Raw genomic sequence first — 13,870 nt, 5'->3', positions numbered from 1 at the left:
TTATAACTTAAGCATTAAGTACTGTTATGTGAATTTTTTTCACGGACATAATTATTGTCTAAGGTCTTCAGCGTGAAAGCAATATCCGTGACAATTATGTCCAATAAGGTAGTCATTTTGAAACATACAACCTCTCCTACTTCAATGATAATATTATTATTAGTGCGTGATCAAAAATCACACCCTTCACGACGTGCTGTATGCCTATTAAGTATGGTTCGGTCAGCCCGTCAGCCGTGATCTGTTCTGGGTGATTCCGGTATAAACAGATGACGTGCACAAAACACTATGATCAATCATCTCAGGACTGCACTTTAAATCAATTCTAAGGTCAATAATACGTTTAGGGAAGTATACCTGGGGTCCTTAGACTTAGAGTATCGAGCAGAAAATGCCCGTAAGTCCTTTTACTACGAACAATATAATAGCGTAAAATTCCTTGTAGTTGTAGGTTTATAACCTACCAAGACAAATATTTTACGATTATCACCCGTTAAAAAATGCCCAAAGTTCTCCATAAAATTATTGAGATTATTGGTTGAACTGTAGTTTTAGCTTATGCTATTGACATAGAAATAAACTATATAATTTATTCAATCTCATTCTATTATAGTATTATAATTCATTTTGGTGACGGAACATTTCACTCGTTAGCTTATGTAAATTTTGCGTTAAACAAATTTACTGATTTGTTTATAAATCTTAAATGAAGAATTTGGGGTTGTTTTAAAAAAGGTCATAAACAAATTTGAATTGGAAAATATAAAATAAGTCAACGAAAGCATCCAAGATACAGCAATGAAATCTATAGCGTACATAAAAATCAATAATATGAAAATGACTGCAATTTAATATTATGCAGAGCGTTAGCAACGGTATTATTATTGAGTAGACTCCAAAAATAAGTTTGTAGTAATGCAGTACACAAATTAGTCAGTTCCTTTCGACTAACTAAATAATAAATAACCATCCTCGACTTCGTTTCGTTATTTGAATATTATCATAATTACCAAAACCCAAACAATGGAAAAATGGACCACTCTATCCTGATATTGAGTTTTGGTCAACTTAAAGTCACTTTATAAATTATGTTCGGTAATAATTCCGATCGTCAGTTACTATAAGATATAAAATTATAACAGTTTTAGACGTCTTTAATACGATCAGCGTAAACATAGAATAAATAAATATTCCCAAGTATAACGAGTCACCAAAAGCCTTTGATGAAATTCAAACTGTTTCAACATTACTTTACTTAATAAAGGTTGCAATGTCAACTAAAAGTCAGTGTCAATGAGAAGTGAGTGCCACAGTAACTTTAATTCATGCGGAATTTATGCAATAAAATTGGGCGCCAGTTTTTTCTAGAAAATGATTGAGATTTCACTGTATATCATTATCCCTTTATCAAGTTTCCCCCCTTGTTTTAGCTAGGAATTGGTAGTTTTAGTGACCATTTTCTACTAGTTCAAATAAGTCCTTGAATTTCTTGGTATCCATTGGAAACAATTTATTGTCCGTAGCCGCTGTGATCTGCAGAATATCCAATCAAGTGAACCGGGAAATATGATCTGATTTCCTTTATCTATTTCAGGTTGTGGGATTTCACCCTCTCTTATCTGGTTGGAGCGAAGCGTGTGATGATTATAGTGTGCACATATGTCGACTGAAATGGGATTGTTTTTAGATATAATTATTAACTAAGAAAACGTTGTCAAATCAATTTTAATTATTCTAGATTAGGAAATATTTCCTTGAAAAGCTGCTGTAGAACAATTCATCAAGTAATGAAGCGATCTCAATTCATGACATTCAACTATACCTATCAAACGAACAATTCGTAATTTCGTAAAGTAACATCAATTAAAAACTAATGATAATTACCTTGACTTCGCCTCCGTCCACAACAAGTGAGATTCTGTACTCTGTACCGTCTGGAACATCAGATGGAACGTTGTAGGGTAACCTCATTATCTTTCTCCTTCCACTCTTCAGTCGAGCTGGTTAAGGACATATTTCAGGGAAAGATATAAACAGCTCTTATAAAATTGGTTGATAAATTTATTATCTATTATCAATATCATGAATTATCTGAAATTCAACGTAATATCTCAAGGATATCCTTTTGGCTTCACAATTCGCAATTCTCGCCGCCACATTAAGTGCGGACATTGTTGATAAGAACGATTAGTTATAAATGGGTGCTATTACTTACGGAAGAAGAGAGGTGAAGACTGGGTGATGATGTCCCCAGGGTTGGAAAAGGACAGTCTAAAGTCAGTGATTTTCTCGCCAAAGTGCTGGAACTTGAAATGGAAATGACCCGAACTTCCAGGTTGGATCATACGATACTTTATCACCGATTTATGCTACAAATAAAGCATTGTTTGAGACAAACAAATTTACTAAGATTAAGGCATTGTTTGATACAATTAATATAACTTAATGATATAGATTTAATTGCTCTGAAGTATGAAAGCTGCATCAAATTTGATAAGACGAAAGGTTTAATTACCGCTTGTAAGCTGCCATAAGAAGGTGTTATAGTCGCTTGAGAGGTCCGAGTGAAAGGATTACCAGACTGAGTCTCACCATATACCATCACTTTGAAGGACTCGTCGGGAACTGCAAATTAACAATTAATCAACAAATAGTCAACAATCAATTAACTTTAATATGAACTGAGTCAAAGCTGGTAAAGTAAATCTAGCCAAATAAAATCTTCATCGATGTAAAGAGATTTCAATGGAATTCGACTTTGAGGAACCATACCTATGAAGACACCATCATACTGGTAATCGCAATCTTTTGAGATCGACAAAGTCTGAATTGTAGAGATAACATTTCCCTTGGTGTCTACGAGGAAGACGATACTTCGGTCAGGTTTGATGAGATCGGCGCCTCCAAGTATATTTAGTTTCAGCTTCATCGTTTCGCCTGTAGATAGAAAGAAATTTGACGATTAGATGTCTTAATGTGATAGTTAAACAATACTTTATTTTTCTACCGAAATATCTTTCTGATTTTTACAGATTCTGGTTCAGATTTTTGTCACATAACGATGGGACCCAAAATGATTATACACGTACCGCCATTCGCTGATCACTCAATAACTTTTGGAGCTAAGTAAGGAAATTTTATGAATTACTCATTTTTTAAAGGTAAATCAAAAGATTTCGATGAGAGGGAGACCGCGTACTTAATAAGTTTCATGTCGCGAAAAAATGTCAGAAAACCAACAATTCGACAAATGATCTGCTTTTCAAGGACGCCTCAACCTGTGTTCAAGAACAACATAGTAATTTGATAGCGCAAAACACGGATTCCTAAAATAGAATCCAAAGTGAGGGTCTTTGTTACAAACCTAGTTTAAGTAATCTGAGACTTTTAAAATCATGACTGTCTAGTTCTTGAGTGTCTGTCCATGCAAGCATTTGGAAAATAATAACCAATGACATTATCTGATTATCTATTTCATCCTGTTTACAGATAAATTTAGATCGAATATCCATGACATATTATATGGGGTAGCGGGCTTTGCTAAATCCCAGATCCATGATTTCGCAACTCACCTGGCGTGGCGTGCTTGGCTGGTACTAATTTCCCGGATTGTTGTTCCACTAAAAAGTAGAAATCAAAGTCGATGTTGGTTGGGCTAACCGAGTTTACTTTGTATGTAAACTTGTCCCCGATGTCTGTTATTGCCTGTAAAATGAGCACGCTGATCACTCTTTTAGCTTCAAACTGGGAGCTCCGGAAAGCCGCGGGGCGCGGTATTAATAGATTTTCAGTGGTATTTTAAATTTGGTAAATTATTAATTAATGTAGGAGTGGTGAATACCCCGAATTTCAACATCAATAGTTCATGTGTTATGACTTCCAATTTCTCCATTTGTGAAGGGTGACACCAAAGGGCCAAATAATAATCACTTTCCGGGATGCCCCATTGTAGAGACTAAAATCCCACACTTGTAAGGTTTGGGAGGCCGAAAACCAAATTCTTGGGAGTTTCCAGACAATGACCAATTCTCTTAGAAATCAAAAGAGGGTTCTCTTCCCTGCAACTGAAGAGATAATTTTTACCTTCAAAAGCCAGATGCCAGGTTGTGGCTTGTGAATTTCGTACAGCCGCATGTTGGTGACCGCGCTAACGAACTTGGGGATGATCAGATTGTCGTCCGGAGTTAACAGGTAGGAGGACCTGAAAAATTAGAAGTATTTTGTGAAATCTGAGGTTAAAATCTGGGTTAGGAGTTATGTCATTAGTGTCTGGCTTAAAATGGAGTGTGTGTCAGGAACTGTGATACAAAGTTTAAAATTTTACTAAAATAGGGTGAAAAAATGACGGTGGAATTTTCGATATCAATAATGAATAAAAATGGAAAAGTATTAAGCGAAGAAAGTACCCTGTATTAGTGCGGAAGTTAACAGTAACCACTAAAGTATCCACAGTGTCATCTACATCAAATTGGATGTTGTGTTTCTGTCCTGTGCCTCTTTTATCTCTACTTCCTTTCCCTGACCTCTCCGTGCCTGATGAGAAGGTTTTTGTGTAGAGGAAATAGCTTGCACCAGACCATCTGGCTATCATGCCAGCTTTCAGATTATTGCTGAAACTATACTGCTTGGAAATATTCAATGACAAAAAGTCTGCCTCTTAGTTACCACCATTTAGTGACCTTCAGATTACCAACTAATAACCAACACGTAACCAACAAGTAACCAACTAGTAACCAACTAGTAACCAACGAGTAACCAACTAGTAACCAACTAGTAACCAACTAGTAACCATCTAGTAACCATCTAGTAATGATAGTAATCACCGACTAGTGACTTCCTGGTTGCACTGGTTATCTTCTAGTTACCCAATTACAACCTGAACCACAAATGTACGCCATTTTACAATATTAATAATATTTTGTACGGGGTTCACAATTTACCACGTACGGTTTTATGACATCTTAAAAAAACTCCGTTAAACATTTATTCAATATTATTTATAACGGAAATATAAATAACATTTTTAAAGAGTCAGTGAAAAATGTTATTTTTGTAAAGAATTAGACAGTTTAGACGGCTTCAGATTTAGGCGAAGTTAGCTTTGGAAATTCTCCAACACACCTGATATAATATCTGCCCTCCCAACACCGGTCGATCTGACGAAATCGCTCATATTTCTGATTTCTTCTTTATCTAGCAACAGTACCTGTGAGGATAACAGGTAAAACAGGTTACGTCACATTGGAATGTTCGCTATGGGCAGCAGTCTACCACTCACATAATCAAGAGAGGGTGATTCTGCGATCCTAGCAATATAAATACCCTACTGGAGACATACAGCCTTCCTGAGTGTGCGATCATGACAATTAGACTTTCGATCATTGCTGTTGAAGTGACCTCAATGAAGCTCAAAAACCGCTTTTGGTTATGTTCAATGACCTGGATATCACTGAATAGGATGAATATCATGCACTGTGTTGTGAGAATAAGCGACGAGCATATTTTGATAATCCCTTTGTGATTACGAAATGGACTTAGGATGATTGATTGACGTATGTAGCACTGATCGGTGCTACAATCGGAGACAACGGGATATTATTTTGGGTGATCTGGTATGAGTTCGATATTTCCTGGAGCGAAGCCAGTTGGGCGTATGTATTCATGGGCCCTTGCTGGCTTTTCAGAAAAAATGTTCATTATGTTCATTTATTGCTTTAATATATATCCACAGCATCGCGTGAGCGTAGTTATATCAATGACTCACAGAAATCACTACAAAGTGGATCTCGCCAGCGTGCTTTGATTGAATCTCAATAGATTTCTGAGGAACTGATCTAACCTGGCCGGATGTTTCTAGAGCTAGATCTTCGTATTCTGATATGTCTTTATCACACTCGGGGCTTGGAGTCAGGAAAAAGTATAGAGGCGAGTACAACATCTGAAAATGTTTAGTTTGAGATAGTAGACAGAGGTTAGTAATAGTATAATAATAAATATGCACCTTATTTCAAAAATAATTTCTCTCGAAAAGTAATGGGTAAACTCGCTTAACTACCATGACTATGAAGACTGTGTAAAAGCCTATCCTGTGCATAAATATGCACCTTATTTCAAAACCAATGAATAATAGAGTCCTAATATAGTGAAACCCCAATTAACCCCAATTAACCATACCGTACCCATTCCCCAAATTTCGAAAATGTGCTAACCTGAGACAAGGTCATTACAGAATCTTTCTCATCGAGATCTTTACTACCAGCATCAGTGAACACGAAGACAGGGGAGTAAGCTTCAGTCTCGTGTAGGCCTTCGCTTATACCGTGCATCACCATCTCGTTACAGTCACCTCCTCCGTCAACCTGTAATACACCATAAATCAGTCATAAATAAGACGTAAATCAGTCATATTCAGTTAAAGTCATTTATAAATCAGTCATATTCAGACATATTCAGCCATATTCAGTTTTAATACTTTCAAAACACTACTATATAACAAATAATTTGAGAATATGAGTTACTCATAGTTAGTTACTCATATTATGAGTATGACGTAGAAATGTCGATACGTTATTCAGCTATTTATTCCCATTAGAATCTGTCTTCACTGAGTCTATTCAGAAACAATCAGAAATTTGAATGAAAGAAACAGTCATAAAACAGTCATAAATCAGACATAAATCAGACATAAATCAGACATAAATCAGACATAAATCAGACATAAATCAGACATATTCAGTCTTAAATCGGACATAAATCAGACATATTCAGTCATAAATTAATCATAAATCAGTCATGGAATCGACATTTCTATTCACATTATGAAAATTGAAAGCCTAAAATTTGATGTTATATAGTAGCGTAAAACGCCTAATAAATCAGTCATAATCAGCCCTGCAATCCTAACGTAATTATGCTCTTTGTAGCTGGGATTCGGGAATGAGAGATTAGTATGCTAACTCCAGGAAGTATCACCTTCTCAATTCCGTAGAATCTGTTGCAAACAGCCAAATCGAATTCATCACTAAAATCTCCCATCTATGATCTGACTAAATCTAACTGTTTCGTGTTCCCGAAAGTCTCCACGAATGAAAGCTTCCGGGAATCCTCAACTAGAGGTCTGAATAATAAATGAAAGAGCACAGAAGTTGAATGCAAAGAAAACGTGCAGCTACAATAATAAGATTTCTTACCGAAAGTTCCTCTAAGGCGGATAGGAGCTCGCCTTTGTCGGCATAGGTCTCCAGAGGACCGTAATCTGAGACAGAGAAGAGAGTAAAACATTAGCCCCCTTTTTAATTTATTAAAGTTTTCTCTGGAAAAGTAATGGGTAAACTCGCTTTACTACCATGACTACGAAGACTGTGTCTACCCTGTGGATCATTCATGGTAGCCAGTTAAAGTAAATGTTGGAAAAGAGGCCTTCAATTTCCGCTGGAGGCCGGAGGGTGATAACCCCTTACAGGAAAGTAGGGAAAGTAGAGTATTTCTGAAACTGGATTGAAATTTGAAATGCCAAGGTCCTTAGATGGATTGGAGATTTATATCGCTTTTCTTAAAGCAAAAATAGCCTGAAAATAAATCCTCGAGGTCTTTTCTTATAAATTATCATAAATATAAAATACCAGGATCTTTGAAGGGGGCTAGAAGGAAGGTGTAGAAACCAGAGCCAATATCAAATTCAGACTCCTCATCTCCCACTTCGTTAGCAGGAGTAGAAAGAGCCCGGACTATATTCCGAACTTGTTGAATATCTTCCTTCATTGAACCTGTGGTAAGGTTTACAATTTACATAGACGGCAGACGCATGCTAGAAAAATCTATCTGCAATCACTGGAACCAACTTCCGGTTTCTATGATCAAAAATCATTGGTTAATCGATGTAGTTTTAAAAGTTATCTAACAGGACAAAATCTGAATATGACCTCACCAGTAGTGTCGAGAACAAACGTCAACGTAGTCCCAGATTCAATGTTGAAAAACTCTTTAAAAGTCTTGTCCCCAAGCTTTGTCTGCAAATTAGTGGTCATTCAGAATATGCTAAGTTATGTAATCATAAACTAATAATAATTAGTGATTTTTTAAACATTGTGGCAATGGGCTCATTATGGTTATTAAAATATCAATTTTGTGCCAAAAATAAATCTTTGTCACTTTTCAGATTTGATGACAGAAGGAAGTTTTTAGTTTTACCCACTTTGATGTAGCTTATAATGTCATTAGTTGAACGCTTCATTTTTTTCTTTGATTTAGAATGAGAAGAGCTATCCTCAAGATACCTAAAATAGAAACTCAGATTAGTCACGATCACAAAAAATGTTACAACAAAAAACGGATTTTTATTCAAATAAAATACGAAGAATTAAAATTATCACGGACAAACTTTTCTGAAGAAAACTATTCACAATCGAAACTCACTGATAAAAGCCAAATATTTCTCTACCAATCCGGTAGTTCCCGGACTTAGCAGCTGATATTATAGATTTTCTTATCTCTATAAGGTTCCGAGAGCTTTTATCTGTCGATGACGGACTAAATTTTGCTTCGGCATACTTTATAGATTGTTCTATGTCTGTTAAAGCCTGAAAAACCGACTGATTAGAAAACTGATTTATTTCATTGATGCGTCAATAAGATAAGTCATCAGGTGATTTTACAGATTCTTTAATTCCGAAGAAAACCAGTAAAATAATTAATATATGCTATTATGACGTCATCAGATGATCTGTACCATGCCGCTAAGGACCTAATATATATGGAAGAAACAATAATAGTAGAAAATACCATACCTAATAAATCTTACTATATATAAAGCGAGACGATATATATATATATTATATATATATGTTTGGTATATCCGTACCATTTTACTGCAACACCACGGCATCAACTTTAACACGACTTTCCGCAAAAACCGTAAAACTAAAAGATATACAACTTAAACTTTTTCGACTGGTTCAAATGCTATGATGGCCTTCAAATCAGCGTGAAAAAATAAAAAATTGGCCAAGGAATAAGAATTTTAGTGCCAAAATGTTGGACCCCCAAGTGGTGTCAAAAACGCGAATTAAATAGGTAATAATTATTAAATAGTCTCCTGAGTCTTGACACCACTTTAGGGTTAGACGGGTCCCTGCTGGCAGTGGTATAAATATTAATAATGATCAGTATTATATTCAAATTAGAATAAATAAATCAATATGATAAGTTGTAATACCTTGTAAAAACTTGTCCGCGGTGGACCTCTTGATGACCTGAGAATTAAAAGGAAGCGTTTAAAATAAGATCAAAAGATCTCATTGAAATTTGTCTTACTTAATCTTAAGTAATCAAATTTGGTAATACTGATGTGATAGAAAAATAATATGAGAAACTTGTCACAACCTGCAGAACAGGGGACACGCACGAGGGCTATGTCATATTACAGCATGAATCATCTGAATAACATACCTTCTAGAAATACAATATCAAACGAATCAATCGTGACCGGAACAAATTGGCAATAATGGCGGCCGGGCTTTTTTGGGGGTTATGACGAAACCGATTCAATTTGTGGTAAGTACTGCATACTGGTTTCATTTTTGATTAGTATGATTAAATCTAAAACAAAAATGTATTCAATTCAATTGTCTGAGATCTACTTATGTTTTATTTAGTACTCCTAAGACCCTCAATGCGCCAGGGTATGATAGTTGAAACCTATAGACTATAGCAATAGTATAGTTAATAGTCAAATAGTGTCACCCGAAATGTATAGTGGTGCAAGCCTAACTAAGACTCTACCTGCCGAGGCCGCTCCTAGATTCCTGCTCAGCAACCACCAGTATTCTCCTAGTCCAGCTCAGAACTTCCGAAGAGCAAGCAAAGCTCAACACGTTCAACAACACGACGAGAACAAACAGCAACACCATGACAAACTCCAAAACTAATGTAGGAAGAGGAAATCACGATCCATGGAGTGTATGTAGAGGTGAGGTGATTGCGTGAGAGAGCTCGGTGTTATAACACACGCTGGTGAGGTTGAGAGAGTCGTGACGTTTACAAATAATCAAGATCGTGTGTCTGCTAAATTGGATTTGCAGATACTGAGGATCAAGTAATCAAGTATAAGCTGACTAGGGTAAGTAACAGTGATGTAATGAAGCGGTGTCCTTTGTAGTTCAACGCGTATATCCTGACTGCTATTCAGATATTTTTGGATATCCAAATCTGATTTTGGCTTTCAGGATGTTGCGTGAAAAGACAAAAAAAGACTTGACACCAAATACACTAAATATAACTGAGCTCGTTGATCCAATTTCGCTTTTCATCTCGCAAATTCAACCCGATTGAAAAATCTAGGAAGCACTGCCTGTAATTCAGTATTGAAACTGAAAGTAGTGCAGACTGCAGAGTGCGTGGGGCGGTGAAATTTACAACCATACAAAAGAGGGAATTATTACTTTGTTAACATATCATTAGGAGGAACTAAAATTTTCTTATCACCGAATCCTGGAGAGCACTGCCCGAAGTAATGGGGAGGTTTTACTGAACCGGCAACAAATTGGGTACTCAGAGCAGTTCACGAGCCTCCTGGTTCCTGTATACGTCATCATTTCAACGTTTAGGGCAGGGTTTCGTATTTCTTACTGCACAAAACAATTCAAACATGGTTATTTTTGTAAAACATCAGGAATCTTCAAAGAATTTAACAAATTAGCTTGTGTCTATCCTGAAATCTTGATTCTTCAAGAGAGATTTTGGTTGGTCAGGTCACTGGGTCATGGACAATTTCGTTACCAGGCATTATCAGGATTAAAGTTTAAAGCCATAACATGGTTATAAAGCCATAACATGATATTGATAATAAAGTTTGAGAAAATCCACGTTCCTTAACATGCAGGTGACGAAATTTCCAAAATAAGAAGGGAGCTCCCTTAAAGAGGCTTTTTGAAAGGCCATCACTCTAAACAATCTCACCCATATTATTCCTCTCTAGAATAATAAAAGCCTCAACTAAAAAGTCAGTAAATTTAAGCCAGGAAATCAGAAACATGACACATGCGATCGCAACAGAACATTTAACCATATTCATATATATGAGCATATGCCATATATTGAGTTGAACATTTAGTGCCACTAAAATGGCGTTTACACAAAACCCCGTAAGATATTTAGATAGACAGACAGACATATGGCAAATCCTTAAATCAAACACTGTGCTTTTGTGTTCTTGTAAGATAGCAATATCTTACTTTCACGTCAAAAGTTCAACGTGCATTAGATTGAGTATTCCATATCGGTAACAATTTAGGAACTGCAAATACTGATAGTCAGAATACCGCAGAATATCGGTTGTTTTCTGTTTAAACTTTCTGGTGGGATCGGCTAACAGATTTAGATATGTATGAGAACTCGAAATTTGGCGCAAAATTTCAAAAAGGAAATAGTATAGGGACAAAAATTAGTTTAAGCTGACATGTTCATTATTAGTTAAACTAGTTAGCTAAACTAACAGTAACAAGTTGTTTAGCAAGTTACTCTGGAATAATGATAAAGTTGAGGCGGTCACCACTTTTATACAAGGGAGGTAATCTTGCTCTTACGTCAAAAGCTACGCACACGAGCACCGCACGTCGTTTTTGATTATTTTACTTCTGCGTCAAAAGTACTTATTTTACGTCAAAAGTACTTATTTTACGTCATAGGACCGCGTCTACCGTAATCGTATTTAAAGTGAGAATAGCTGACTTATAATCATTAACCCGTCATTAACAACAATTAACACGCTGAAAATAGTCACAGGAATGTCACACTTCGAGGAAGAAATCGGTCAATAGAGGCCGACAAATGGAAAATTGATAAATAAGAAGCAATAGATGCAATAATGAGAGGTAACAAGTTATTAGGTATTTATGATAATCTACAGTATTGAGGCGGCTAACACTTTTATAAGAGAGAAATGTTGTTGCTTCTACTTTTACCAGTTTATCAGGAATAAGGCAACGTACTCAGCTCAGGTACATTATAAACTGCACTGAACCGTGGATACAAATAATAAAGAACCATTGGCATCAGAGCTTGGGCGCTCCTTTACTCCTAAAACATGATATATCCGCATTACTCGAATATTTAGCCACATATTTGTGGTCTTATCAATTCTGCTTTCCAGAGCAAAGATATTGATCTTACTTGAAAGTCGTCGTATTTCTACGGTGGTTTATGACGAAGTGTCAAGGGTGAATGTGTGCAGGGAGGCTGGAGCCTAATTGTAATTGTAATAATAATAATAGGATTATGGCCACATGGCCATCTCGACAAAACTTGAAACCCAACTGCACTCTACGCTATTGCAGTTCGCACAATATTATCAAAAAGAAAAATGTTCCTATCCGGAACATTTAATGATTAATTATTTTTAGGACGTTAACATGTAGTTCTGAATTTAACAATCAAGAAACATTGATTCCTCGGTATTTAGCAATCAATGGGTTTAATAGTAATAGCTTAATCAGAATGGTAGCAAAAAGTAGCAACTCTTAGTCTGCTGCGATAAGGTCAAAGCTTATTCGTGGTATACATGGAGGTCCTTTAAGGCTTAAGGCGATCTAGCAGATGTAATGACGGCAATGCAAGAAATAGAAAACAACAAAACACCTCTAACGTAACTGGAAATGCAGAGATGATAATTTATACCGGACAAAATCTGCCAAACACATTACTCGAATGGTGGTGTCAGTTCCGTTATACATTACACTCAAGCGCCGGCGTGAGACTTTTCCCCGGAACGAAACTCAATATTATATGCAGAATGGAGCGGGATTAGATAATTGTTGAAAATATGGTCATAAAATTGTCATAAAACACTTTAACTTAGACTTCTCCGTTCCTTAAATAAATTAAAATCTATCATGGATGAAAATAATATATTGTATAGAAATTCTAGAAGTAGACGATTCAAGAGTATGAGAACAATTTATTAGAACATACTCACAGCCTTGGCTCACCTGTTTCCTTTCTGGCCCATGACCTACTAGTGCTCAGCTATGCCTATAAATTGTTCACGTGAGCATCCGGGCGACATGAAAGAACAGGTTCTTCTCTCACTTGGTCTAGAAGCCTAGGCCTAGAAGGGCACAGGACACGAGGGTGGAGGACACAAGGGCGGTAGAAACAAGAGCGGAGGACACGAGGGCGTAGGACACAAGAGCGGTACTTTCCTAAAAAGGTGGACACGAGGGCGGATCATATGATAGTCACTTTACATTGACACGAGTGCGGAAATAAACTTGTAACATCACACAATTTGATTTTAACTTAGTATAATCTGGGCGCCACCCACACCCTGACCCTGTATCTGCTAGAGCACCAGGCTCAAGACTGTCAAGGGTGAGGACGTTCAGGGGAACGAGGTCCTGAGCCTCAGCCAGGACGATAGCTCTCATTTCACCAAGGCTGCGACTGCACTCTGCAATGAAATCACAATCTTTTAGGACATCTATAAAATGCTAACAGAAATATTAAAAAGGAATATGGGGTTTTCCTACTCACAACTTCACAAACACTGGGACAACTACAGTGGAAGGAGGAATATTTCCTGGACAGCTACGCTTTGGGAGAAGGGGCTGTTGTTATTTGTAACGAGGGTAAGGAGCGTTTCACCAGGAGAATATCAGTACAATTCGTATAATCTAGCAGTACAAGGTAGAGAGCACAGCGGTCAGCTGAAGACCAGTGAACACAAATAGTCGGCACATCATGCATTGGTGTGGAATGCCACCATGACCTAATATGTAACAGCCTTCACTTTAGACTCATACTAGGCTTATCTGGGTACTATTTCTGTAGAAAATAAATTGAAAATTGCTGCTTTGAAGATAAGAAGAATAACTAA

The 13,870-nt window shown here is 36.7% G+C and overlaps 3 protein-coding genes across 6 annotated transcripts in view; 1 reads left to right on the top strand and 2 right to left on the bottom strand.

Annotated features, from left to right (window-relative positions):
- The window catches only part of LOC134818848 (ribose-phosphate pyrophosphokinase 1-like), a 115,710-nt gene that overhangs the window by 83,627 nt on the left and 18,213 nt on the right, over window positions 1-13,870 (bottom strand). The window lies entirely within an intron of this gene.
- Window positions 719-10,064, bottom strand: LOC134818836 (hemicentin-2-like). Its single transcript, XM_063828520.1, has 18 exons — window positions 9,781-10,064; window positions 9,215-9,251; window positions 8,416-8,579; window positions 8,195-8,276; window positions 7,928-8,009; window positions 7,623-7,766; window positions 7,191-7,255; window positions 6,210-6,359; window positions 5,840-5,938; window positions 5,122-5,206; window positions 4,407-4,533; window positions 4,084-4,201; window positions 3,573-3,705; window positions 2,773-2,937; window positions 2,516-2,625; window positions 2,216-2,369; window positions 1,885-2,000; window positions 719-1,666 (listed from the first exon to the last, which is right to left on the bottom strand). The coding sequence occupies exons 1-18, from the start codon at window positions 9,906-9,908 to the stop codon at window positions 1,616-1,618; spliced, it is 2,010 nt and encodes a 669-aa protein (XP_063684590.1). The 5' UTR covers window positions 9,909-10,064; the 3' UTR covers window positions 719-1,615.
- The window catches only part of LOC134818856 (disks large homolog 2-like), an 88,333-nt gene continuing 80,944 nt past the window's right edge, over window positions 6,482-13,870 (top strand). The window contains exon 1 of the mRNA XM_063828549.1: window positions 6,482-6,506. The gene's annotated coding sequence lies outside the window, so the exon portion shown is untranslated. The remainder of the gene's footprint in view (window positions 6,507-13,870) is intronic.

The sequence above is a fragment of the Bolinopsis microptera genome, chromosome 7, assembly GCF_026151205.1.
Source record: "Bolinopsis microptera isolate Bmic1 chromosome 7, MBARI_Bmic_1.0, whole genome shotgun sequence".
Taxonomy (NCBI): domain Eukaryota; kingdom Metazoa; phylum Ctenophora; class Tentaculata; order Lobata; family Bolinopsidae; genus Bolinopsis; species Bolinopsis microptera.
The sequence above is the reverse complement of the archived record's forward strand: the minus strand, read 5'-3'. Positions and strand labels throughout refer to the sequence as shown.